This window comes from Falco cherrug, chromosome 5 (assembly GCF_023634085.1).
Source record: "Falco cherrug isolate bFalChe1 chromosome 5, bFalChe1.pri, whole genome shotgun sequence".
Taxonomy (NCBI): Eukaryota; Metazoa; Chordata; class Aves; order Falconiformes; family Falconidae; genus Falco; species Falco cherrug.
In genome coordinates this window covers 89129857-89156358 of record NC_073701.1, presented here as the reverse complement: position 1 = coordinate 89156358, position 26502 = coordinate 89129857, and the positions used below count along the sequence as shown (strand labels likewise).

At 38.9% G+C, this 26502-nt stretch overlaps 1 protein-coding gene across 5 annotated transcripts in view; it reads left to right on the top strand.

The window, feature by feature from the left end:
• The window catches only part of TAFA5 (TAFA chemokine like family member 5), a 443592-nt gene that overhangs the window by 92356 nt on the left and 324734 nt on the right, over positions 1–26502 (top strand). For 4 of the 5 annotated variants that reach the window (XR_008732599.1, XR_008732598.1, XR_008732600.1 and 1 more), the window contains exon 2: positions 17699–17785. The exons of the other annotated variant lie outside the window; for it this stretch is intronic. Coding sequence is in view for 1 of the 4 variants with exons in the window: in XM_027815445.2 (XP_027671246.1) it covers positions 17699–17785 (87 nt within the window). In the remaining 3 variants the exon portion in view is untranslated. The remainder of the gene's footprint in view (positions 1–17698; positions 17786–26502) is intronic. 5 annotated transcript variants of the gene reach the window in all.

The following is a 26502-nucleotide window of genomic DNA, read 5'->3' as shown; positions in this document are numbered from 1 at the left end:
CTGTGGCTTTGTGGTACTATGCTCTATAATTTTCTACCAAAAAAATCATTGTACTTAGTATTGGCACACTTTTTCTCACATAAATTCGATTAGTTTAACCAAACCAATAAGAAAAAGAGCAATTATTTTTTCTTGAAATTTGAAATTAATTTGAGACATATTTAATTTTCTTTAAAAGATACCTTACTGTTCATATACCTGTAACATCTGTATCTGAAACCAGAGGTGATAAGTTTAAATTTGATTTTGAGTGAAATGAATGGTAATGCTTTTGGTCATAAATGATGTTATTTGCCATCAAAATATGATCTTTAAAACAAAGTATTATTTTATTAATTTATTTCAACATTAAACTACTAAACAAACAAGTAATTTGAAATCAGTTGGTACTCAGTTTGGCTTGGGTTTAAACATACTTGAAACTTCTGTCAAGAAAGCTCTTTTTTATATATATATATATATATATGTATATATATATAATTCTGAAATACTTTTAAAAATACAGTCGTATTTAACCTGTGTGTTGGTTTCTGTGATTGCTTTTGTAAGTCTAAATAACGCCATTCCACAGTATCAGTTATTTTAAAGTCGTCACCCATAAGCAGGAATACTTACTGCTTCTTGGAAATGGGATCATACCCAAGTGAGAAATTAGTCTGATGAGATATCATCTTTTAAAAGGAAAATCATCTAAGTTTCCAGGTTTTCAATGAAGCCGCTTTAGGGATAGTAGTCTAGTGTGTTGCTTGCTGTATTGCCTGTATTACTTTCATAGAAAAGAAAGGTACCTATGACTGTAGCCATGTATATGAGAAATATTTGATTAATTGGAAATATTTGGTCTTAGGAAAATGAACACAATATATGAACAGACAGGTTTTAACAAATTTTGTATGTATAAGTTTACAAATAGTAAAGTAAAGGTGTTGGACTTAAAATCTCATCAGTGTGAACGGTTTTCCTGAATACCTGAGAACAGTGAATAACCCCATGCAAATAACTTCTGTGTTGACATAGCTGATTTTCCTAAGTTGTGGGCTTGCTTTGTGGTTTAATTTAGTTCACAACAGAATATACAAATTCTAACGAGGATACTACTGAAGAACTTCAGTAGGCAATGCAAATTAAGATCATTGAGAAAGCTATGCAGTTTCTCTAAAAATATAAAAGTAAAAGCAGTATGTATTTTACCAGTAACACTTTGGAATTTATTGCACAAGCCTTATTAAGATCCTTTCCTTAGGTATCTGCTTTTTAGAATTTCTCAATTTCTTTTGTTCAAGAAACAAAGGAGCAAAAGTTCTGCTTACAGGACTTTATTTTGTTTAGTTTTGTAGGGGTTTGTTTTCAATTTTTAGTGGAATTTCTACTGTAAAGTATATTTTCTTTAACTACTTTCATATTTTTGCAAAGGACTGTCTGTAACATTGGCTAATGGTGGTGCATACGGCACAAATGATGGCTTTGCGAAAAGAGTGAGCAAGGGTAGCATCTCACAGTCAGCAAGTGACAGAGCCAGAGGTACTCACTTAAGGTGAGCGCCGTAGAAGGTGCCTAGATACTGCTCAGCTGAGCTTCTTTGTCCTTAGTAGATGAGTGGAATCCCTGAAAAACTGGAAAAATCTTGCTGGGTTGAAGAAAATCTATAATTACAGATAGGTGCCTAGATACTGCTCAGCTGAGCTTCTTTGTCCTTAGTAGATGAGTGGAATCCCTGAAAAACTGGAAAAATCTTGCTGGGTTGAAGAAAATCTATAATTACAGATAGTCCATACCCAATTGCACCAATGAAAGCAGCCACTTATACGAACTCTAATTATTGTATCATGTAGGAATTTGGCTTAGATAAAGGCATGTAGGCTAAGTTTTTTGAGAAAATAATTTCTCACTTAGAAATTGGCCCTAAATTATTGCCTTTCTAGAACTCATTGTATCATAAAAACTGTATTAAAAAAGTAAGTACTGTCACAGACACAGTGCATACATAAACCATCCTTAAGAGTGGACATTTGAAATACTGAAACAAAAATGATACATTTACAATCTATGTAAATCCATCACAGCCAAATATGTAATAACCTAGTATAGGGCTTTACTTGCTATTCTCTACTATCTGTGAGAATACAGCATAAAATGTAGAAAAGATAAATGGGTATCTATCTGGCGAATTTTGAACTTCAAAACTGGGAAAATAAGGTACAGAAATTAGGAAGTTTCAAAGAAAAATTCTGTCTACTTTGCTGTTGTGAGGAGAGCTCTGTGGGCAGGTTAGCAATAGGAATCTGAGGGCAGCAGAGAAAGGGAGGCTTATTCTGGGGAAAAGGTGAGACTGAAAGGAGAGGGGATCTAGGAAACTTTTTATGACCCTGGTAGCTGATGTACATAAAAGTGCAAATTTACATGTTTGGGGCTTGGATAACCTGTTCCTACCCATTTTGCCTAATGTCTATTATGTTTCAGTAATTCATATACTGGGCTCAATTTACAACCAACTGCTCCAAGGTAGGGTGCATTAGTCATTATAGGAACCAAAAGAAGATAAGAAAAGTATTTAATTCCCTCCACTAAAACATGTATTGTCTCGCAGAGCTCTGCTGCAATTGCATCCACTCATTTGGCAGGCCTTCATTCTTGTTGCTTTGTTTGTGCAGCACAGAATAATGGTAGCGACATTTCATTAAAAGACAACCATGCTAAAAACTAATAAAAGCTTACTATTCTTTATAGCTGCTTTATAGATTTGACTCTGCTTTTGCAGGTATAACTTTTCTGTCATGACTTGACTGTTTATAATTCTTTGCAAGTGTTGTAAGCAAGCTATTTATTGCCTTTGCTACCAGTTTCATGTCAGGGTAAATATGTACAAGTGTATATGTGGGTTGTATGTTTGGTTTGTGTACATTTATTTATAGTAACGGATTCATCTTAAAGAGTCTAATCACATGGTGTTCCATGAGAGTATATTTCAGGGACATGTATGAGCTAATCTGAGGAAAAAGTTTGGTGCTTGTTTTTTAAGCTTTACGCGGTGATCTTCTGAAAAAATAGGTGCTCTAGGGGTGCACAGCACTTGCACACAGACATTGTTTTTGTGAGCTGTTAGGGGGCAATGATTGGATGTACAGTAAACACAGGAAGACTTTTTTTTAAGACTGTTACTAATATCTTCTGTGAGATTAGCAGTGTCTTTGGTTTGCTATCTGTATCCTCCTTCTGCAGCAGACTCCTGATGGTGTATGAAGGCTTAGACATGACACAAAGGAAGAGTTAATTATGCCTTCTCCTTCAGTTTGTATGTGATGATATGTAAAGCTATTCATATGTCTTTCAACACACTTGGTACTTCAAGTAATGAAGGCATGTCTGGCCAAGAACAGGGTTTTGCTGCTGAAAAGCTGAATATCCCTGGCAGGCTAGATTCATGGGTTTTTACCTCAAGCATTTTTGTGACTGAAGAGGTTGAAATAGTGGTCTTTTCTTCAGGAAAAGACTTTCTGTGGCATGATAGTGATTTTTAAGTGGAAATTAATTAATTAAACTAATACTGTAAGCAAGCAGGCAAACAAAACTATTAATAGACAAATGTGAACTATTTTTGTTTTTTAAGGGCTGATCTAATTCAGATTTTGTTTTCTACAAGGATACATCAGCAGTAGAACATATGATCCCCAGTTACAACTTGGAAGTGTAGTGAAAGGAAACAGGGATCCCCAAAATCCATTGTGCTTGCCCCATAATAAACAAACAGATAAATCATAGCTTCTACAGAATCATAGGAATTTGGCATATCAAGTTGCTTGGCTAACTTGTCACCATTAAGCCTCCTATTCCATAGTATAATGAAAAAAGAAACCACCATATCATAAATGAAAGCATCAATTTTTTGCCTTTTTTATTTTTTCCATGGGAAGAAAATGACAGTGCCTGAGACTTTTTGATATATGCATATGCATTTTTCAGCTTCTGTGCGTCAGCCTGATTCTATGATCATTTTGGTTTAAATCGGAGAAAATTTCCAGAGGCTTAGATCCTCTGTTTCCTGCATATTGTTTTAGTAATAAAAAAGGATAGATATTTTACTGGAAGAGTATTTGCTTTTTATATAGGAACACTGAGTTATGAAATCTGTGTTGTTGATCGCCTGCTATTCATTGTAGTTTCTGGTGGGAGATGGTCAGTCTGGATTTCTATAAACAAGTCCAGTAGAATGTTTAACACTTGTTGCTAGAAGAAAACTAAAGGAACCCATAGAGTGGTTACTGTAAATATAGGCATGTGCTAATTTTCAGGCATTTGGCTTGACAGAAAAAGTGGAGCAGTGATGGAAGCCTATCTACCTTCACAGTGAATGTTACACATTACATTGTTCTTCAAATTTGTTCCCAAAATAAAGAAAACTGTCTATGGTTTTGCTTTGCCTCACATATCTTGAGTGATTTAGCAAATTTTTCCAAACAAACCTCTACAGAATCTATTCAACATAGTTCAGACCTGAATTTCTTCTGCTTTCTCTGTGTGCATTTCAGTGTGATTTTGCTTCTCCCCAGTTCGTTCAACATATAGTTAAAATTATCACCACAAGGTGGAGTTCTGAACTTTCCAGCATGAACAATCTCTTCATTATATCAAAAGGGAGTAAACATAATTCTGTCCTAGCTATTATACTTCAATTACATCTGAAATTTGAAGGAATGTTTGTAGGTATAAACATGCAAAAGAAGAAGACATCACCTTTGGAACTATTTCTATGGTCAAGATAGAGTCTTAATGTGGTGTTAGTGCTGGACTTTTTAATCTCTTCTCATCATGTACATGCATAGTTGACCCAAAGGAAAAAAAAAAAAAAAAAAAAAAAAGGGTGGGGGGAGGGGTGTGTGTGTGTGTGGTGGAAGGTAGTCGATTTACAGTCCAAGAATATTTTTTTTTCCATTTTCTTCAACTTACTGAGAAACATAGTCCTGCAGCATATCAAAGACGCTGCTGCAGAGCATCTTATTAGTGCTTAAAGAGAAGGATTTTTTTTGTCACATAAACACTTAAAGTTTTTGGAAGGAAAATCTACACTCATTGCCTACATAAACAATGAATTTTTATAACGTGGGATCTGGTATAATTAGCTGGCTTTTTAAGGGTATTTTATTATGCATGCTTAGTTGTTAAACTGAAATGATTTCTTGCTTTGCAACTCTGACAGGATTTTCAAATACATGTAGGTTTAACAAATAGATAGTTCTAAAGGAATTTCTTTGTTGTCTCCTATAAAAATAGTACTTTATAAAATTACCATTGTTTCTCGTTCATTGTAAATGAGTATTTTTACATGCGTGTCACTCAAATTTCCGTTTGAATAATTTAACTTGTGTCTTTTATACTTATATCTCTGAAGTCTGAAAATGGCGGCAGCACTCTTCTTGTTTCATAAGGTAATTAACTGCTGGAGTTAATTGGAGGAGTTGAGGCAGTAGGGTTGCTCGTGATGTGGTGGGTGGTGGTGCTGAAAGGACAGCTCATGGCAGCACCAGCAGCATTGCCTCACCGGGAACCTGCGTGCCAGGGGTAGAGAAATGGTTAGAATAGAATCGTTATATAGAAATGATCAATGAAAAGTCTTTAGAAGTGCATTTATAATAAAGGATTGATTATAAACAATTATTTGCAGTCGTTTTCTTCTTTATGGAACACACTGTATCCTCTGAGGTCATGCAAACCTGTCGTTCTGGAAGGCTGCGACAAAGTCCTTCCTTTAAATGTTTCTGCTTTAATGCTTGGGAGAAGAAGCAAACTAAGATATTGGCTGTAGTTTTGTTTTGTTTCTTTCTTCCCCCCACCCCCCACCCCCCCTTTAATTTGTTGCATTAATTTATAGCATGATGTGATATTTTCCTTCAACTTCCTGCAAATCCCTTGGTTTGGGATGTAATGCAATATATTTTTTACTCTGTTATGTTACTCAGTACTGACAAAAAGTTCGAACTATTAAGCTTTACTTGAATAAAATAAAACCAGCAGAATTTTAAAGATTCAATTAACACTTTGCTTGAATTTTCCTTAACCCATTTACTCAATCATTAAGAATTTAATGTCTGATATTTCAAGCAAAATTTGAAAGTCCTATTGATCTTTTCACTTTTCATATGCTATATATATATGTTTCTCACTGGCTTTAAAATGTTGCCTTAAACCTCCAGTTTTAGCAATAACCACTGCCTTGGTTATTGGTTAGCTGCCTTGGTTCAGGCTTTTGTCAGTGTTTTGAAAATCTCTGTTTCTTAGAAAATCAGGTAGGTGTCTTTTTCATACTGAGCATATAACATAAATACTGTATAAAGCTTTGGAGCAGGAACAAATTATCCACTTAGCCTATTTCCAGAATGCATGTGGAGTTGACTGCAGAGTCATTTCTGTGGACGTGGAAGCCCACAAAAGAAATGTCTTTGCCAGGCTGGCCTGTAGATACATGTGTTAGCTAGTATTGCATGCTACTGTTAAGCTGAACACCAGCACTTCTGCCACCTTCTTCTGTTAGAAATCATTTCTTATGTCAGAAATAAGAGCAAGACCCCCCATAAAAGTATTATTTATTGGAACCAAGTCCTTCTGACTGTTACTGAAAGCTTTACATTATATAGTTGTGATTATTTGCTGAAGTAACTTCTCCAGAAATTTGTGACTGCATCGCTTAACTCCAAGGAATCAATTCTTCCTTAATCTGTGGACAGCTACAGCCATCACTTTCTCTTTTCACTAAGATGTAGATCAAGGATAATACAGATCCCTGTCACAATTGAACTGGAATAGTGTTTTATGGTTCTCCTCTAGTCTTACATTGACTCAGTGTCAACTGCACTTATTTAATAACATAGATCAAAGAACCTGTTTTGGTTAGTTCCATTACCTGACTACAAGGAATGTACGGTTGTCTGTTATGTGATGTGAGACTTTGCATGTTATGAATCTGAATCATTCATTCTTACCGTATTGAATGCAACATATGTATTAAATTCCTAAACACAACTAATTAACTTTTGGGAAAGAGCAAAAAAAAATCCTACTGTAATAGTGGCAGGATCACAAAGAGGTGAACTAAGATGGTCTTGCAACTTATGTTTTAATACCAGAAGTATACTATAAGTATACCTGCTCACCATAACGGAATGTACTATATTCTGTAACAATATAAATCTTCCATATTCCAGGCTTAAAAATTTTTATTTTTCTAGTGTAAGTATAACAGAGAAGTCTCACAATCTTCACCTTATTTCTCAAGTGGCATCACAGTAGGTTTCAGAGCAGATAGGCACTGGAGTTTTCTAAGATGTCTTTATCTTTCAGAAGATTTTATTCCAGTTTAGCTATTCCCAGGCAATCCCTACTGTTGCATGTCACTTGCATTTCTATGAAAATTCTTATCTGCACATACTGTACCTTTTCATGCAACCACAAAAGGCAAGATCATAAAACTAGTCCTACACACCAAAGGTAACTCAAATGCAAGAAATGCAAAATTTAACTGAGAAAGTAGGTGACCAGCCCAATAACATCATTTTACAATATCCTGGTTATTTCTAGCTTTTTTTGGCTCTCTGATTGAACTGTGGGCCTCAGTTTCTTATCTGGAATACATTTTAATTCCATCGCTACTTACTTTAATTTACTGAAGTCCATCAATTTATAACTAAAATTGGGTGGACTACAATAAAACTTAATCCAAATATATGCTATGTACAGGTTTAATAGAATTTCTTTGGTTTCACTTACTGTCATGGTGTAGCTTTTACTGCAACTGGAGTAACATGAAGAAGGGTCATGTTACTGCATTATTTCTTTATCCTTTTTCTTGGCTTCGACTTGAATTATTTGCCGTCCCACATCCCCTGTGGTGCAGACGGAAAACCAGACCATAATAGTTTGGTCTGTATGCTTAGCACTTGAATACAAGATGCATAATTCTGTGCCCGTTGGGTTCCATTTGAGTTCCCAACTTGTGACTGAATTATTCACTGATTTCCTTAGGATGGATCTGACAAGACATAGTAGCACCATCTTCATGGAAACAGCTGGATATACATTATTTTTCTAAGATTAACAGCAGTTATTTTGTTAAGGTACTTCTTCCTGTAGACTGAACTATGTCATTATACATATACTACTGCACATGAGTATGAACATAATTATGACTTTAACCACAGACAGTGCGGTTAGTTAAATTTTGCAGTTCACTGAAATTAATACTAGGCGTGATATGAAGTATCCTTCCTTTCAAGAAAGGCTCAACAATTTTACTTACATATAGTTTTGCTGTCAGCTGTGATTTCTTCCATTTTGATTAATTTTTGCCTAAATTATTATGACAGAACAAGTGACAATGGGCATAAACTGAAATACAAGAAATTCCATTTAAACATTAGATACGTGGGTTTTTTTTTAAACTGTAAGGGTGATTGAACATTGGAACAGGTTGTTCACCAAGAGTGTGGTGATCCACATCCTGATGGATTAGCAGTCCGGAATGACCTGCATCACCAGTTGAATCTGCTCTGAGCAGGGAGATTTGACTAGATGATCTCCAGAGGTTCCTTCTAACTTCAACTATTCTATGATTCTGTGATGCTGTGAAATCAGAGGAAATTATATGTATTTCCCAGTGAAATGCGGCTACATGAGGCACTCTCCTGTTTTCACTTTGAGCTTCTATGTGACAGCTACTAGTAATTCCCCAGATTTTTCTCATTCATCGGGCCCTTGTTTTCTGAGCAAAACTCGGGACTGTGTGCTTTCCCACAGTCAAGCACAGAAACAGAACAAACCAAACCCAACAAAAAACCACCCCACAACTAGAATTCAGACTGTCTTTTAGAATTTGTTTGCCAGATTGGAGATTATAATGCAGACAATTAAAGTGAGACCTTTCACAAGAAAGAATTAATTTGCTTTGCGTCTGCCATTCTCTAAGATCTTACCTCTATGTTGTCAACAATCTGTTAGATCCTGGTAAAATTAGCACAATGCTGCTCATGACCAAATGTCAAATAACATTTTATCATTTCTTCGTTCACTGAGTCATCATTCCCTTTGCTGGTTATGTTGATGGTGATTGCCTGTTTTAAGTGAAGCCATCCATTTTAACTGATACTGAAGCTCGTTTTGTTGATACAATCTGCCTATGAGGAACAAGTGCTATTGTCTAAACCATCACAACTAGTTGGGACTCCCACAGCTTGCCTAGCTCCATATGTTCATATTTAACAGCTTAACTTCCAGTTTCCAGTATGGGATTCCTGTGGCTTTCTTCATTAGTGTTTGGCCAAGCACACCACAAATTTCACAGCAGAGGGCCCTTGCTAACATCTTGTAAGTGGGCTCTCTGGTACCCGCTTTTAGCTTCAGTAGTCTTTCTTTCCAGATTTTCTGAAAAGCATCCTGCAGGTTCCTCCACATTCTAGGCAAAGGTTCATTTTCTCCTTGAGTGAGGGCTTTGCTCCATGTGTTCACTTCTGGACTTGCCAAATGGTGCATTATTTTTTAATGATTTCTTTATAAAGTAACTTCTAAACTGCACATAAATATAGACATTCTAATAAACTGTACTCCAGTGAATTGTTTGTATAAGGGACCATATTCCTTCTTAGTGGCAGCTATGTAGGCTGCCATTTCAAAAAGTGAAAATACACTTGTTGATGTTATTATGGCCTTTGTATAAGTTCAGATAACTGAATAGTTTATCCCAGTTCACAGTATATCTCTGGGGACAAAGTAGAATTAATAATACAGTAACCTTTTCTAACCAGATAGCATGGTCTGATCTCATTTTTAGAAGGCAGTCAGAGGGATCTCCAAAAGGGTTCTCCAAATTTAAAGTCTTCCTTTAGTTCTTCCTTAGAAACATTTCCTCCACTCCTGTTTGACTGTTAAAACACTGTATCCCACCTGGAACTAGGAACTATTTCATACTATTGTTCTTTTATTTGAGTGCAGTTCCAGTTATCTCCATCCAGAGATTTCTCTGTCTGTCCCTGTTTCAACAGTCTCAAAAGAGACAAACTGATGGTACAGGACACCAGTTTGTTGTCTTTCATATGATATTTGTTTGGCTTTTATGAAATAGAACAATCTATACTCACCACATTGAATCAGAGTAGGTTTTTTGCCTGTGCAAATGTAAGCAGGTAGCTTACAGGAAGAGCAAAGAAACCCTTGCCCTGGACTCAGGAGAACCAAAGGAAAATAAAAGCTATTCCTGCAACCTCACTGAGCACCTAAGCCCTTTTAATAGCAAGAGTCTCTGTTTCTGTAATCTGATAATTTTGCTAATGTACAGTCTATCTTAATTTTTTTCTATTACTCAATGGTAATAAAAATGGTAATAAAAATTACCTAGAAAAAACAAGTCATTGCATTTTTCTGGTCCTTTAGTGATGGCATGATAGGAACTTAAATCAAATTTTACCTAAATTTGGATCTTGATTTAGTGTTATAGGGAACAGATATCTGGATCATATCAGAATACAATGTTCTTTAACATGCTAAGGTTGCTAAAGATGGACACCTAAGGAATTTCCAGTCCAGCTAGGGATGTGCCACTTTAAAAGCATATAGAAAGAATAGAGGGAGGGATGAAAGGAGGAGGGAAGAGAGAAAGACAGAAAAGGAGAGATAGAGCTGATGGTGGAGGGAGAGAAGGAGAGAGGAAGAAAAAGGGAAAGAGAGAGGTGGGAGAGAGAGTGAGAGAAAGAGGAGGCAATAAAGTATTCTAGAATGGAAGTTCTTGGAAAATAAGTGGTCTGAATAACTGTTCATATTATTTGTACAGTGATTAAATATATGTGTTAGACTGAAATGGATCTGAGGACCCAATCTAGTTTACCATCTTATGTGTATTAGGATCACCCCTAATGGATATTTATTTAACTTGTTCTTAAACACATGTCAAGATGTGGATTCCCTATCAATGATAATTTGTTCCATCACTTAATTGTCCTAGTAGCTGGGCTGTTTTCCGTTAGCATCTAACGTAAATCCCCTTTACTATACTGGTAGCTCTAATTAAAACCAGGTCTAATTTATCTACATCCTTCTTAAAACATGAAAGCAAAAACTGAGAAAAGTGCTGTTGTTGGAACTTCAGGAGTGAAGTTCAGGAGACACTGCTTACTGCATCTTTTCTTTCTGCTGATGAATTCCAAAATTATACTTCACTTTGTTGCAAAGATATTGGATTTTTTTAATCATTATGCACTTTATGATCTACTACACCTTCATATCCTTTTCCATTATTTATGCAGTTATCCTCTGTTTTCTCTTTTTTAATTGTTTATCATTTGAGGAAAAATGTAATGCCTATGCTTCCCCCCTGCCAAAAGGAAAGACAGGTTGCTGTGTTCCTGATTCAGAAGAATCCTGTTCTCATTTGATCTGATCTCTGAATTCATTAAAATGTATCTAAAGGACTTCAAAACTATATAAATAAATAAATAAAAAAAAAAAAATATATCACATATTTACATTATTATATTAAATGTATAAGCCAAATTATTTTCTATGCTATTCAGGGGTAAATACACTTACTGCAATTGTCCCTCCAGATTTGACCTCATTAAAATTGAAAATACTAAAATAATTTATATGTCTTATTATAGAAGTAGTTTATCCAAAAGGAACTATATAAGGAATACAGCTATCCCTTTTTTTTTGGTTGGTTTGTTGGGGTTTTTTTCCCTCAAAACCACACTTCTCTGTATAATGTAACACTTTACATTATCTGAAGGAAAATATTTTGGTATCAAAATTGTGTTCTTGATATGATGCCTCCTGCTCTGAATGTGATGATCAGGGAATTCTCTTTCACTGCTCTCATATATCAGAACCGGTTATGGCCCATATAACTGTCATTGTTTCAGTAACCTGCAAATTTGTTGCTGTAATGAAGGTTCCCGATAAACAAAGTTATTTTTATTTATTAAGTGAGCAGTTGGATCTGCAGCTGAACAGAAAAGCTTATTGTGTAAAGATCTGAGGTTATATGTAACATATTTTGAAATGCTGTATATGGGCAGGAGAATATAGTCATGGTTACAGCAGTGGGCAGGAAATTACAGTTTTGAGTCTTGGCTGTGTCACAGACTTTCTGTGTGACTTTGGACAAGCCACTCTTTGTGCATTAGCTAATAATACTATCTCTATCTCCCAGGGGTGTTGTGAGTATACATTCATTACTGTTTGTAAGGCGCTTGGATACTATAGCAATGGGGCCATATAAGCACTTAGAGAAACAATCCATTTTTGCAACAATGTGCATCTCCCTGACTAAGGACTTTTTTCGCTGGAAGTTTTTCATAGAAGCTTGTTATGAATAAATCTACTTTATAATGATACAGTGAGGTTAATCTGCCTTTTGGAGTGCAGTTTCACTTTAGTATTCAGAACAGGTGTAAACAGTCATAAGTTTGAAAGCTGTTCCCAAAGAAAGAGAATAGAATTTTTATAGTCAGACATTTGAATAGAAAAGATACCTCTCCTGATTCATCCAGTTCAAAACATGGAGGATTATTTACATCTGTATCTGTCTCGCAAATAGTTTATTCTATTTTAAGCACTTCTCATTACATTGTCTAAACTACCTCCTCAGGCAAGTCATTCCATTGCCTAATTGCCTTTAAAGTTAAACAGTTTGCTCAAATGTCTACCCCATTTTTTCCTTGTGGATATAAGCTGCTCTTTCAGCCTGTCCTTTCTTTCTGAAATAACCTTCACTCATACGTGTTCAGTTCAGACACACAACTCAGTTACCGCAGGTTAACAAGGTATTGCTTTAGAGCTGATGGGAGGTAAATTGGTAAGCCACTGTAATTTGATTTTATAATTTGCCTGGCTGAGTGCTGTACAGTATTAAAATCCGAATATGGGGCTCATGGCATTAATACCAAGGAGAAGAAAAAAGGAAATTCAGTATCCCCAAGGCTTTTGTAGAGAGACTTGTTGGTGAGAGATTTCCAACCTAGGGGAATAGATGCTGCAAAGACTTCATAAAAGATTTTGTTTTGGTTTGGTTGTATTTGTAGAAATTATTGGCAGCTGACAAATTATGGAAATGAGATTTGGAAGAGTGTGAGCAGTCCCTGAGGACAGTGAAGAGGGCTCTGCTGTTTTCGAGGCTCAGGAAACAATCTCTCTGTTGTGCTTCCATTTGAAATGTCCTAATTTAGGGGATGAGTTCAACAAAATTTCTCAGAGAGACAGAAGTATCAAATGTAAATTTCAAAACGTTTATGGAAATAGGTGATCATTAGATGTCAGAAACCCTATAGATGTCCCAATGGTGGGAACAAACACTATGTCCTCTCCTACCACACTAAATATAGAGAATTGACATGGTCTTAAAAACATCCTACTGTAGGAAATCAAAGCTTGCAGTCTATTACAAAATGTAAACATACAGATCAGGCCTCATTTGTTCTGCAGCTAATGGGTTTGCTTGCTTGCTGTGAAGTCCATCCCTCCACTATTGTTTGAATATATACTGAATAGGATTGTTTTTAATAAAGCTCCTGTATGAGTTATAGTGGAAATGTTTTTTGATGATGGCTTCTCAAGATGAATATTGCTTCAAGCTATATCTGGACTTTCCTCACAATGTAGAAGAAGAAAGCTTTGTAATTTTAATTATTTTTTTTTTCTCTCTATGAGTATTGGGGATTGAATGGGGTTGATGTTATCCTCTATTCTACAGAATCACAGAATGGTTGGGGTTGGAAGGGACCTCTGGAGATCATCTAGTACAAACTGGGCTAAAGCAGGTTCACCCAAAGCAGGGTGCACTGCATTGCATCCAGGTGAGTTTTGAATGTCTCCGGAGAAGGAGACTCCACATCCTCGCTGGGCAGCCTGTCCCAGTGCTCTGTCACTTTTAAAGTAAAGAAGTTCTTCCTCATATTCGGATGGAACTCCCTGTGCTGCAGTTTGTGCCCATTACCCCTTCTGTCACTGGGCATCACTGGAAAGACCCTGGCCCCATCCTCTTGACACCCACCCTTAAGATATTTGTATGCATTGATAAGAGCCCTTCTAAGTCTTCTCCAGGCCGAACAGCCCCAGCTCCCTCAGCCTTTCCTCAGAAGGGAGATGCTCCAGTCCCCTCATCCTCTTTGTAGTCCCCTGCTGGACCCTCTCCAGTAGTTCCCTGTCTCTCTTGAACTGGGGAGCCCAGAACTGGACACAGCGCTCCAGATGTGGCCTCACCAGGGCAGAGCAGAGGGGGAGGATCACCTCCCTCAATCCTCTGGCCACACTCCTCGTAATACCAATCCCATTGGCCTTCTTGGCCACAAGGGCACCCTGCTGGCCCATCGTCAATTTCCACCAGAACTCCCGGGTCCTTCTCTGCAGAGCTGCCTTCCAGCAGGTCAGCCCCAGCCTGTACTGGTGCGTGGGGTTGCTCCCCCCCAAGTCCGGGACCTTACACTTGTCTTTGTGGAACTTCATTAAGCTCTCCAGCCTGTCCAGGCCTGGCTGAATGGCAGCGCGGCCTCCTGGTGAATCAGCTGCTCCTCCCAGTTTTGTGTCATTAGCAAAGTTCTGGAAGGTGCACTCAGTCCCTTCATCCAGGTCGTTGATGAGTAAGTTGCTCAGGACCGGACCCAGCACTGACCCTGGGGAACACCGCTGGCTACAGGGCTCCAGCTGGACTCTGCGCTGCTGATCACAGCCTCTGAGCTCTGCCATTCAGCCAGTTCTCAGCCCACCGCACTGTCTGCTCACCTAACCCACACTGCCTGAGCTTACCTATGAGGAGGTTATGGGAGGCAGTGTCAAAAGCCTTGCTGAGGCCAAGGCAGAAAACATCCAAGACTCTCCCAAGGCTCTCCCCTCATCTACCCAGCCAGTCATTCCATCACAGAAGGCTATCAGGTTGGTCAGGCATGATTTCCCCTTGGTGAATCCATGTTGACTGCTCCTGATGACCTTCTTTTCCTCCACATGCTTTGAGATGACCTCCAGGATGAGCTGTCCCATGACCTCTCCAGGGATGGAGGTGAGGCTGACCAGCCTGTAGTTTCCTAGGTCCTTCTTCTTGCCCATTTTGAAGACTTGAGTGACACTGGCTTTCCTCCAGTCCTCAGGCACATCTCCTATCCTCCATGACCTTTCAAAGATGATGGAGAGTGGTTTAGTAATAACATCTGCCAGCTCCCTCAGCACTTGGGGGTGCATCCCACTGGGGCCCATGGATTTGTGGGTGTCAGGTTTGCCTACGTGAACTGTAACATCATCCTCCTCAACCAGGGAAAAGTCTTCGTTTCTCCAGACTTTCTCTCTTGCCTCCAGGGTCTGGGAAACCTGAGGGCCAGCCTTGGCAGTAAATACCAAAGAAAAGGTGGCATTCAGTAACCCTGCCTTCTCTGTATCCATCGTCACCAGGGCACCCACCTCATGCTGTAACAGGCCCACATTTTCCCTAGTCATCATTCTGCTACTGATGTACTTGAAGAAGCCCTTCTTGTTTTCCTTGACGTCCCTCGCCAGGTTTAATTCCAAATGGACCTTGGCTTTCCTCATCACCTCCCTGCATGTGCTGACAACATTCCTGCATTCCTGCCAAGTGGCCTGTCCCTTTTTCCACATCCCATAAAGTTTCTTCGTCTGTTTGAGTTTTGCCAGAAGCTCCTTGTCCATCCATGCAGGTCTCCTGCCCTCTTTGCTTGATTTCGTACTCATAGGGATGGACCTGTCATGACCTTGGAGGAAGTACTAGAGCCATCTTTTCTTTCAGTTTGTCAGTAAATGCAGGACCTGTATTAGGGGTTTCTTAATCAGAATTCCAGATTTTGTACTATAACTTGATGCAGGACTGAATAAAATGTATCATTGACATCAAGGATCATTGACATTTCTTAATGAAACGTTATTTTCCCTTGTTTTTTTTTAAACCATAACACATCTTTTCAGCTTTTAGCTTATTTTTCTGTTTATTAGGCATTATTTCAGTAAAATCCTTAATTACCAAATTACCAAAAATTTCCTGCACAGATATATATTTATAGGAGGCTACTGCAGTGACTGTAAAATCTGTACCAAAATATTTAGGAAAAAATGTAACTCACTACTGCAGTGACTGTAAAATCTGTACCAAAATATTTAGGAAAAAAATGTAACTCAAAGGATTACTTTTATCTTCTTAAAAAATAGGAAATACTTTACATTCTCTGTCAAACTAAGCCTCTTTGATACACTGTGCATCACACAAAAAATAATGAGGATGATAAAGATTAATATAGTTTGAAAAAACAGTTTTAAAAAACCAAAAGATGCCTGTTTACAAAACTCAGTTCTGATAGTCAGCCAATTAAAAAAGATGAGCACCACAAACAGTAGAAAATTCAAATTAGTGTTAAAAATATTTTGTCCTATGTTGTGTCTGTCAAAAGGAAAATACTTTGGCAGTGTATCTGGAAAAGGAAAAGAAAACTTCGAAACGTACTGAAGCTATTATGGTCGCATTACTATGTTTTAATGTCTTCTTTCTTGAGCATGGTTTTCTGTAAGAGAAGCAGCTGGGTACAGAATCTGGAAAGGGTAAAGGCCTTTTCCTTATGGCAAAGTATATTGCAGCTATTTCTCTCAGTGGGAGGTCAGTGGTCATATACTGATTCTGCCCACTTTGGTAGGACAGCAGTATTGATAACCACCTTATACCTATGGCATGTCTTTAAGATTGATGCCAGTTGCACATGTTTATATCAGTGGAACAACTTCTCCCTTGCTGATCCCTCAGGCAATACTTAATATAACATTAGATGTTATCTTGCTCATACTATCTGATATTTCAGTTTACTACATAAAGTATACACTTGCTTCTTATATCTCCTCTCTATTGTTCTGAAGTGAGTACGAAAAGAAAAATATTTTAAAACCAAGGGGTTCCTAACAGAAGAAAAAACCAAACCTGTTATGTGTAAGCAAAGAGAAGAAAACAATATAAAATGTGCTTTGCATTCAAAATAAATCTAAAATATCCTTTTAAACTATAACAGTTATTCTAGTTAGCATTTTTGCTAGTCCCTCATTTCTGGAAGTTATTGTCATGTGTTTTGGGAGTTTGATTTGTTCAGGTTTTATCGATTTGTTCTGGTTTTATAGAATTTCTCTAGTTCTCTGTGGGGGAAAAAAAATATCTGGCATTGTTTTATCATAAAAGAAATACAAAAATCCAACAAACAACAAAGCAACCTGGTTTTGGATCCAGTATTTGGTGGCATTGGATTTTAAGTTTTTATTTAACATGGTTTTACTATGAAGGGTATAACTAGATGAGTGGTATGTAATATATTATATCTCCTTTATAGTGAAGATATGAATACTTGACCTTTTTCAAAGAGAGGACAGAGGGGGGGAGAGAGACTTTTACCAAGTTTCAGCTATGTCCAGTGCCGTTGGATGTGTTTGGTTAACTTCGATCTGAAATGATGCAAAAAACTCCTCTAAAATCAGCAAAGGTCAATTTTATGAATATTGTTCTCGGCGTCTTAAAGTAGCTGTTACATACAGTACAATGATTGTAAAGGGAAATGCCAAAGTCTTCAATTCTAAATCTTCAGGTGTATGGGCTGTTAGACCCCCTAATGTTGTAGTTTATTCTGTGTTCATTTCCTTTTGCATTTTCAGACGTGATTTCAATTGAATCATTTATGGTTCTTCCATTCAGATTATAACAGCTATTTTGGAGCGGATAACCCTCAATGGCTGTATATGAGACATTGCCCGGGGTGCTTCCAAGATGCTTTTGAGCTGGGTAAGGAAATCACTGAGTGTTGACACATTCTCAAAGCAGTATGGCATGGATTAAGAGCATATAGTTTATAAACTGTGTTACTGACCTGTTATTATGTGATTACTGACAGAATAGACTATACCAGTTTCCTCTGAAATGTAAAACAAAAGCAAGTATTTTTTTCTTGTTAAAAAAATAAGGTAACAAGTTTTTTTTAAAAAAAAAATAATTAAATATGGTATCTAATCTGTATGTGGTAATTCATACATAAAAACTTTAAGTCATCATTACCCACTTCTGATATGTCTACTTTTACTATAGCAGCCATTCAATGTATAATATTATACTAATATAATGTCATAATATTACCATTATATTAGTATACTGGTGAGGTAAATCATACTCAGATTTTTACTGTGATTTTAAGGCCAAAGCTATTTCTGCAGGGATGACAACCAATATACTACTTTAAGACTTAAACTTGCATTTAAGCCGTATTTCCCAGATTATCTCTACTGCCTACATATTACCTTACACACTTTTGTTGTCAGGAATAATTAGCTATCATGACTCATCTTCCCTTTCATATATGGACACAAGCAACTAAAAACCTATGGGCTAGTGAATTTGAACCTGTGTATAAAGAACAGTATAGACATGGGGTGTTGGGGTGTGGCTTTCGCTGAGTGTGCCTTAAGTGAAGAAATCAGAGAAAGCTTTCTGTATCTTTCTCAAATGCCTGCTAAGAATTATGATTATTGGGACAGTACAGCACAGATGTGATGTTAAAACCTCCCAGGAGCAGGCGTAGAGGGGTCCATGATCCACTTTACTCCTTCTCTATTTAAGGTTAAGCAATGTCCAGGGAGAGTGTATATTCTGCTGTAGAGAAGGAGTTCTACCTCCTACAGTGTTTGTGTAATGCTCTTTGCAATGTTTTATCCAGCTGAAATCCAGCTGAATCAGCTACAGTATCTCCAGAATTTTTACAGAAGTTAGTTCAGGCTCTTTTCTGTCACTGCCTCATGTGCCAAGAGTACTATTTTAATATTTGGATTTTTGTTTAATGCCAAAGTCTCAGATGCTCCATTTCATGTTGTAGTTAAAGCTTTCTATTTTAAAACAATGTAAGCATGCAGAAAAAATGGTTTCTATTAGAACAGCATAATTCAAAACAAAACCAAAGAGGTTGCTTCCCTTTTAAGACATGTTTTTCACAAAAAGTTTTGGGAAAAGCTGCTATACAGTGACTACTTCATTAACTGTATTAGCTATAGGCTGCCCAATGTATCTGCTAAATAGAAGAAATAAACCTCCCACAAAAACAAACAGACAAGCAAATAATGAATAGGTTGTGCATGCAAGGGAAGGTTATATTAATCTGCAGTTCCTGCCATTATCTCACCCCAGGTGTACATAGATGGGCCTCCAGTGTGTTAATTCCACAGTCTAGTAATAAATCTCAAATTAGCTTGCAGTAATCCATTTTCATCCTACTGAACAAAATATGTCTTATACCATTTGGTATTAACTGGCCACATCTAATAATAGCTAGAGACTGGCTAATGCTTTTCTTTTCTTTACTGTCAAGAACTAGTGAACTATATTATACATGAATGGCTTGTACAGTTATTGGTTTATATTTCAGAATGACGAACAAGTTTGTGTTCTAAGACTGTAAATTTAAAACTCACTTTGTCCTTTACTAATTTGTAATTTTGGAATGAAGTCCTGAACACAGACCCAGAAGAAACTTACTATATAAAATTCTGGGCCTCTTTTAATGTCACAGTCTGATGCAGGTATAGATCTCTTGAAAACATGACAGTTTTCAGGTTAAAAAAAAAAAAGAGTGCCATAGTGGTAAACCCATTTTAATTTATACTTAAAATCTAATAATTGTTCATTTTGTGCATGTAACAATTCTCAACTGTTTATTTGAGGTTTTGAACAATTTTTAAAGCATCTGCATTTAACATTTGTCTGAAAAATATTTGTTTCCCCTCCACTAGCTTATTAGCAACCAAAGTGTACCTCTTCCCTCAGTAATATCGTCGAACACGTTCAGATATTACAGAGGCAGTCATTGTCTCTTCCTTATAGGCCCAGAACCTATTCTGACTAATTGTGGAGGTGCCTGTTTTGTTCTGGATATGCTCCATTTTTGCTGCAGTTCCCGTTCCTACTTACTACAGTAAGAATTGCTAATGGAAAGAATTTAAAGTATCCATTGTGGCTTGACTTCAGCTCCTGATCAATTTTTGTGATACCCAGGTTTTGAGATGGAAAGTCAATAGCTAAATAAATGTAAAGAAAGTTCTCTGATTGAAGTTCAAGCTATAGATCAAAGAGCTTATTTGTTAACTTGCCAGTGACTGTGAGTTTGTATAGTTGAATCCATTCTTGTAGAATTTGGGTAATTTTTTTTATTACCATCCACCCCCACCCCCCACCCAAGCTGGAGGAAGCAAAAAACCCCCAAAATATATTAACTTACTAATTTTCCATACAACACTGCCATTGGCCATTCTGTAAAGGTTTGCTGTGTCTTGACTCACAGATTCACTGCTTATTTTGCATGGTTTTCTCCATGGGTCTCATTTTCAATTAAGAACTTATTCACTCAATGTGAGTGGCTAGACCCTCAGGAATTGAGGCTGGAAACTGTGGTTCATAACTAAATTCAGTTAATTTCATGTGTCTAATCACCCTGGTTATAATACAAATCCTTCTTTCTAAAAAAAAAAAATAAAAAAAAGAGTAAAAAATTGTATTTTGAGAAGTGTTATAAAATCCAGATGATCTTAGAATATATAAAAAAGTAAAAATACAAAGATAAACCCTCTCAATTTCACTGTGATTTTTGTGAGTAGTCCTATAAGCATTGGAACATTCAAGCCTACACCTTGCCCGCCAGTCTTAACTGTAAGTTTCAATAGTTGTATGCTGTCTTGAATTGTCATAGAATCATAGAATCACAGAATGGTTTGGGTTCGAAGGGACCTTCAAAGTAAAGTCCAAGCCCTCTGCCATGGGCTGGGACATCTTTCACTAGATCAGGTTACCCCATCCAACCTGACTTTGAAAACTTCATTACCATTTCAAGGCGATAGTCTTATGCTGGAGGCAGGCAGAAAGGCTTCTTACACCTACTTGTAGACTCTGTCTTTGAAATTAGTATTTCTCCTCCTGGATCTAAATTGCTACCTATTCAGGCCTTTTTAGTTGAATGAAGGTGTATTTTGAAACCAGGAATAGATGAAGACCATAGACAAACAGGAAAAAAACTGGGAGTGGGAAAGGATAGGCAGGCAGACACTTTAGTATTAGAAGTTCTCCATAAAGACATGTATGGTTCTGTCAATTTAATACTGAAATTGGTTTTCTCTTAAAAATATGTAAAACTATCCATAGGCAGCCATAACATATATAATCATGTATGACAGAAATTAAATCACATCATTTAGATGTCTCTTTCTTCAGACATTAGAATATTTCTTCCTGAACAGGTTGAGTGAAAGCTTGGTGTATCTTGTATAAAAAAGAATATCCATCGTCTGGAAGGCAAGAATGAGTTTCAGCACTGCAGGTTCTTCACACAGGATGTGCTGCCCTGGCTCCCTCCTCACTGGCAGCTCATTCATTACAGCTCATATATTTTCTCCTATGCATACTGGCACTAGTTCCGTTGGATCTGTACTGGTTGCAAATACCATCAGTGTAGGAGCTGGGTTTTTATAAGGCTCTAAATTTTGTAATCCCAGATGCATTGGGGTTTTTCTATGTAGAAAATTCCCCAGGTCATAATGCTGTCATTGTTCTCAGTAGGAAACCTTAATTGCGGAGCTAGTTGGTTAAGAGTTGGATTATCTGGCAGAGTGTTGTCTAGAAAATCTTTCAGCTGTGCAATGTTATCGCTTCCCCTGCGTCCCCCCGCCTCCACCCCTGAGGATTCCTAGCCGACTGCGTTTGGTGAGATACATGTTTTCCCCAGCTACAGGAGCTGTGAAGGGTTCCTCTGGGATATCTAAGTATAAATACCTAAGTGTGTCTTCAGTTTCTAGGTTATTTTTAGTCAATGGGTGGTTACCAAGTCATCCATAATTGTGCTGTTAAATGTGTCACAGAAGCTACTGCAAAGCTAGGTGCTCCTCTAACAGGTTGAATGTATAAGGTAAAACGAAAGAGGGCAAAGCAGCATTGTAGGATTGAGCTGTTTAAAGGTCGGTATTATATAAGGGGAGATTGCTTGATGAGCAGATGTGAGCAAAATGATCCATGAATACAACATGGATGGAGGAGCACGGTAACATGGTTTGACTGTACTACCCATAGGAACTGTGACTGGCACACTGTGTCATTTCAGATTTGTTTTGGGAGAATTTACCAGTAGTTCAAGGGATCAGAGTTGTCTTACAGAACCTTTCACTTCTTCTTAGGCAGGTCCTGTGCAGCCTTTGGCAGTAGTGGCCAAAAGCTATTATCAGCTGGTGACTGCTACATGGGAGAAAGTGCAGTGAGTTCCCAATGGGCAACTGTCCACATGACATGAACTGCTGGCACAGTTCTTTATAAATAGAAAAAAAAAAGAAAAGCATACCCAAACAGAAAGTCAGTAAGAGGGGAGGAAGAAGAAAAGAACAGCAAAATAATACAACTGAAATGGGAAAGGAAACAAAATTACTTACACCACCACCACCACCCCTCCCCAAAATATCCTAGGTTCTAAGTAGATGTGATGCAGTGCAGCAAGGAAATTGCACATGGTTATTCTAAATTATCTAGGCTGTGCTATCCCTTTCATGAATCCCTCACTAGGAGAAACAGGAAGCAGGAAACAGGAAGTCTGTCAAAAAATCATTGAAGACATTTTAACATATCATCTAAATAGGTAAATGAAAGAAACGAGTGAAAATTTTAGGTGTCCATGGAAGGAAATGGTTAAATGAATGTGTATTTGTGGTTCTTATGGTAGCTGCATCATGTCACAAACTAGGGATTAATAGAATCTCTTTAAAGATTAATTCCTAGTCCAGTGGCACTTGCCCAGCATCAGCTGAAGATCAGCGATAAAAATCAGAGGACCGCTGCGGTTGTGACTAGCTCAGTAGCAAAGAAATGTGGACCAGCCATGGGCATGCAGAGAAGAGAGGGGGAAAAAATACTTAAAGGCTGCAAAAACTAATTGGTGGAAATATATTCATCTGTATTCATTACTATATATTCAATATATCATCTATTTTGGTTAGATTCAAAATAGAAAAAGATTTATAATGCCGCTTCAGGCATATGTGAGGGATGAACTGGGTGAATTTCAACAAAATAAAATGTTAAACTTCGCATCAGGAGAAACATTCCAGCTGAGAGAACCACTGGGCTGGAATAATTGCCTCAAGTGACTGGTGACAGACTATTGCCTGAGTAATTCAGAAGTAACAAAAATGAAATCCAGTGGGCATTGGCAAAGGTTTGTCTTGATAACCTAATATTAGATATCATCTGCTCTATTTTTTGTGATTCAAAGCCAGTATTAGTTTCCAAATTCGTTACTGAAAATGGGCTAATGTCACCTCTTGTGTGCCTACATTTAGATCTGCATTGGCCGCGTGTAATTTTGGGGTTTATTGCATGAACAGGAATAAAATAATTACGCAAAAGGCATTTGACACAACTGAAAGTACGAGGGACTTAGTTGTAGGTATATGGAATACAATCTGAACATGATTGTTTTCCAGGAATTTTAGTACATTTTCATTTATAAAATATCTCACTAGTGAAGAATAAATCTTCTAAAGTTTGGTGGAATCTTTTCACAACATTAAATGCAGAATACAGATAATATTTTTAAATTATAAAGAACTGAGCAAAGGCTACTATCTTCGCTACAGAGTTCCAGTTTTAGTAGAATTCTGTAGAACTAGACTGAAGTTTTGGTAAAAGAACAAATGAGTTGAATTTCAAAAAAAAAGAACACACATTTGGAAATTACGCACTTCATTTTTATGCTGCTTTTCCATAAGAATTCAGAAGAACTTATATCTCATACACATTTGCTCTTGCTTCTTGATCATCAGGAAAATGCATTCCTCACTTCCTCACTACTTTTCCCAGCTGCAACTGTCTTTTGTATTGGAAATGTCTTCCAATGCCACCTTCACCAGCTTCCAGGTGCTGAGCATCCCTCCTTTAACATTAAAACACAGCCGGGAAAGTTCCTGTGGAGAGGTTGCCTGGCAGGAGCTACTGCTGGGACCACAGTCTTTTGCCTCTGTACTGCTGATGTATGGGATCAGAGCTCTGGCAAAAACTTGAAAATTCACATTGAGACAGTCCTGTGAATTTCTTTTGGCCTAAGCAGCTTAGAAGTTGTTTTACAGGTGTTATTCCATTAGTTGGGGATCCAAATCTTAATAGGTTGAAAGACAAGGGGGAAATTTTTTCAGTGGAATTTATTCAGAAAAGTCTTCCAGAGAAGTCTACACTGGTAACTTGAGATATTTTTAATATTTTTTAAATCTTTATGTAGGTGACAAGTAAAGACATTGAAGATGGATATTGTTGAATAGGAGTCACCCTATTTGAAAGGTCCAAAGCTATACAGAAAATACAAAAAACACAGTAAACCATATTTAGTACAGCCAGCAGCGTTGCCAGGTACCAGTGTCCTCTCACATGAGAAGTCTTCTGGGATCCCTTGTTGCTATGAGACTAAATATCTCTGTACATGTGAGCACTGAACCAGATTTTGCTCCCACTTACACTAGTGAGCATGGGGAGTGACTCCCCTGTGACCGGGAAGCATAGTGCCACATTCCGCTGCCTTGCTTATGAAAGGGTCTGATCCTCCAAAGCCCACAGAAGCCCAGGAGTATTTGTCTAATTTATAAGCTCAAAGTAAGACTCGTTTAAAACGGGAGAAGGGCTATCATCTTGCACCTCAAAAGAAGCAAGCAAGTTCGGGATTTTGACCCACTAACAGTGGGCCTTCACGTGCTTTCAGTCGAAAAGGAAAGGAATGTGCAACATTTTTCACAGGATTTCTCTCCAAACTTAGCACATTCAAACATACCGCTTATCCCGGACTGCATAAACTCTTAAGTTTGAGACACTTCTAGAATCCATTTATCTGTGGACTTAAAAGCTGCTGTGTTGGGGGGGGTGGGGGGTGGGGGGTGGTGTTTGTGGTGTGTGTGTAGGTGCAGAAGGCCTGAGGGTTGTGTTTGCTTAAATACAAAATCTCTGGATTTTCTTCAGCTACTTGACACTTTTTTCTTTCACCTGGAAGAGAAATAAACAAAACCCAACTTGAACTGCACCCAAGCATGGGCAATTTCTCACCAAAGTGTACATTTCAGAATGAAAAATTTACAGTGGAATAACTGGAGTGTATCTATGACATTGCTTTGACATTGCATTGCTGTAATCTTCAAATACAGTAAATGCAATAAATGGGTTTATCAGGATTTGTGTGAAGTTTAAAATTCAAAAGAGAGTTGTTTTTAATGTTTCTCTGCACTATCAGTGAAAATCTAAAAAGCACAGGGATGAACTTAACAGACATCATCAACGACACGGCAGATGTTTGCCCAACGAAAATGATCTTTCATTAATCGGCCCTTCCAAGCACCTGGAAACCCTCCCGGTTTCTGCATTTTTTATTTATTTTTTTTAAGAAAGCATTTAGATACTATGTATTACAAAAAGTAACATAAATGTAAACATAACCAAAGAGCTATGAAAACAAAGCTCTTCGCGTGCAAGTGTTTCCTTGATCGGTTTATATCCTCAGAACTATGGATGCGCTTTCATGTCTATCCCGGATCAACCGGGATAACGCATGGGCCATCGGTGCGTTCCTGTCATTGCTAATGTAGCGCAGGGATCTACAGCCAGCCTGAGGAGCGCAGCAACTTTCAGCTTGTCGCGAAGCTGCGCGGCGGCCAGGACCCGCCGCACCGCACCGAGCCGTGCCGTGCGATCGGTGCCGTGCCGTGCCGACCATGCCGTGCCGTGCCGTGCCGTGCCGTGCGATCGGTGCCGTGCCGTGCCGACCATGCCGTGCCGTGCCGTGCCGTGCCGTGCGATCGGTGCCGTGCCGTGCCGACCATGCCGTGCCGTGCCGTGCCGTGCGATCGGTGCCGTGCCGTGCCGACCATGCCGTGCCGTGCCGTGCCGTGCGATCGGTGCCGTGCCGTGCCGAGCCATGCCGTGCCGTGCCGTGGCGTTCCGCCGGGCACTTCGGCGGCCTTCTTCCCGCGGTGCTGCGAACCGCACATCCCCTGCCCGCTGCCCCCCCGATTTACCCTTCGCTCTCCGCGTTCCGCGCCCCTCGCTCGCACCCTGCCGGCCCCGCCGCCGGCCCAGGGCCGCGCTGCTCCCCGCTCCGCGGCACTCGGGGTTGCGGGCCGCCAGCCAGTGCAGGCCGCGGTGCCGGGCACCCACGCGTCGCGGAAGTTGCGCGGGGCAGCCGGCGGCGCTCGGAAGCGGGAGGCGCGGAGCCGAGCCGCGTCGGCGAGCAGCGGGGCGCCCCGGCGGCCGCCCGACCCCGACAGCCCCCTCCGCCGCCCAAGCACCCGCGCCCGGCCGCGCCTCGGCGCGCAGCTGCCGCCCTGCCCCGCGCTGCCTCACCGAGCCGTGGGGGCACGGGGCTGGCCGCCCTCCGCCGCGCAGCCCCCGTCCGTCGGGGCGGCCCCCGCGGCTGCCGGACGTGGAGCGCCGCGGCGTGTCCGCCCGCTGCC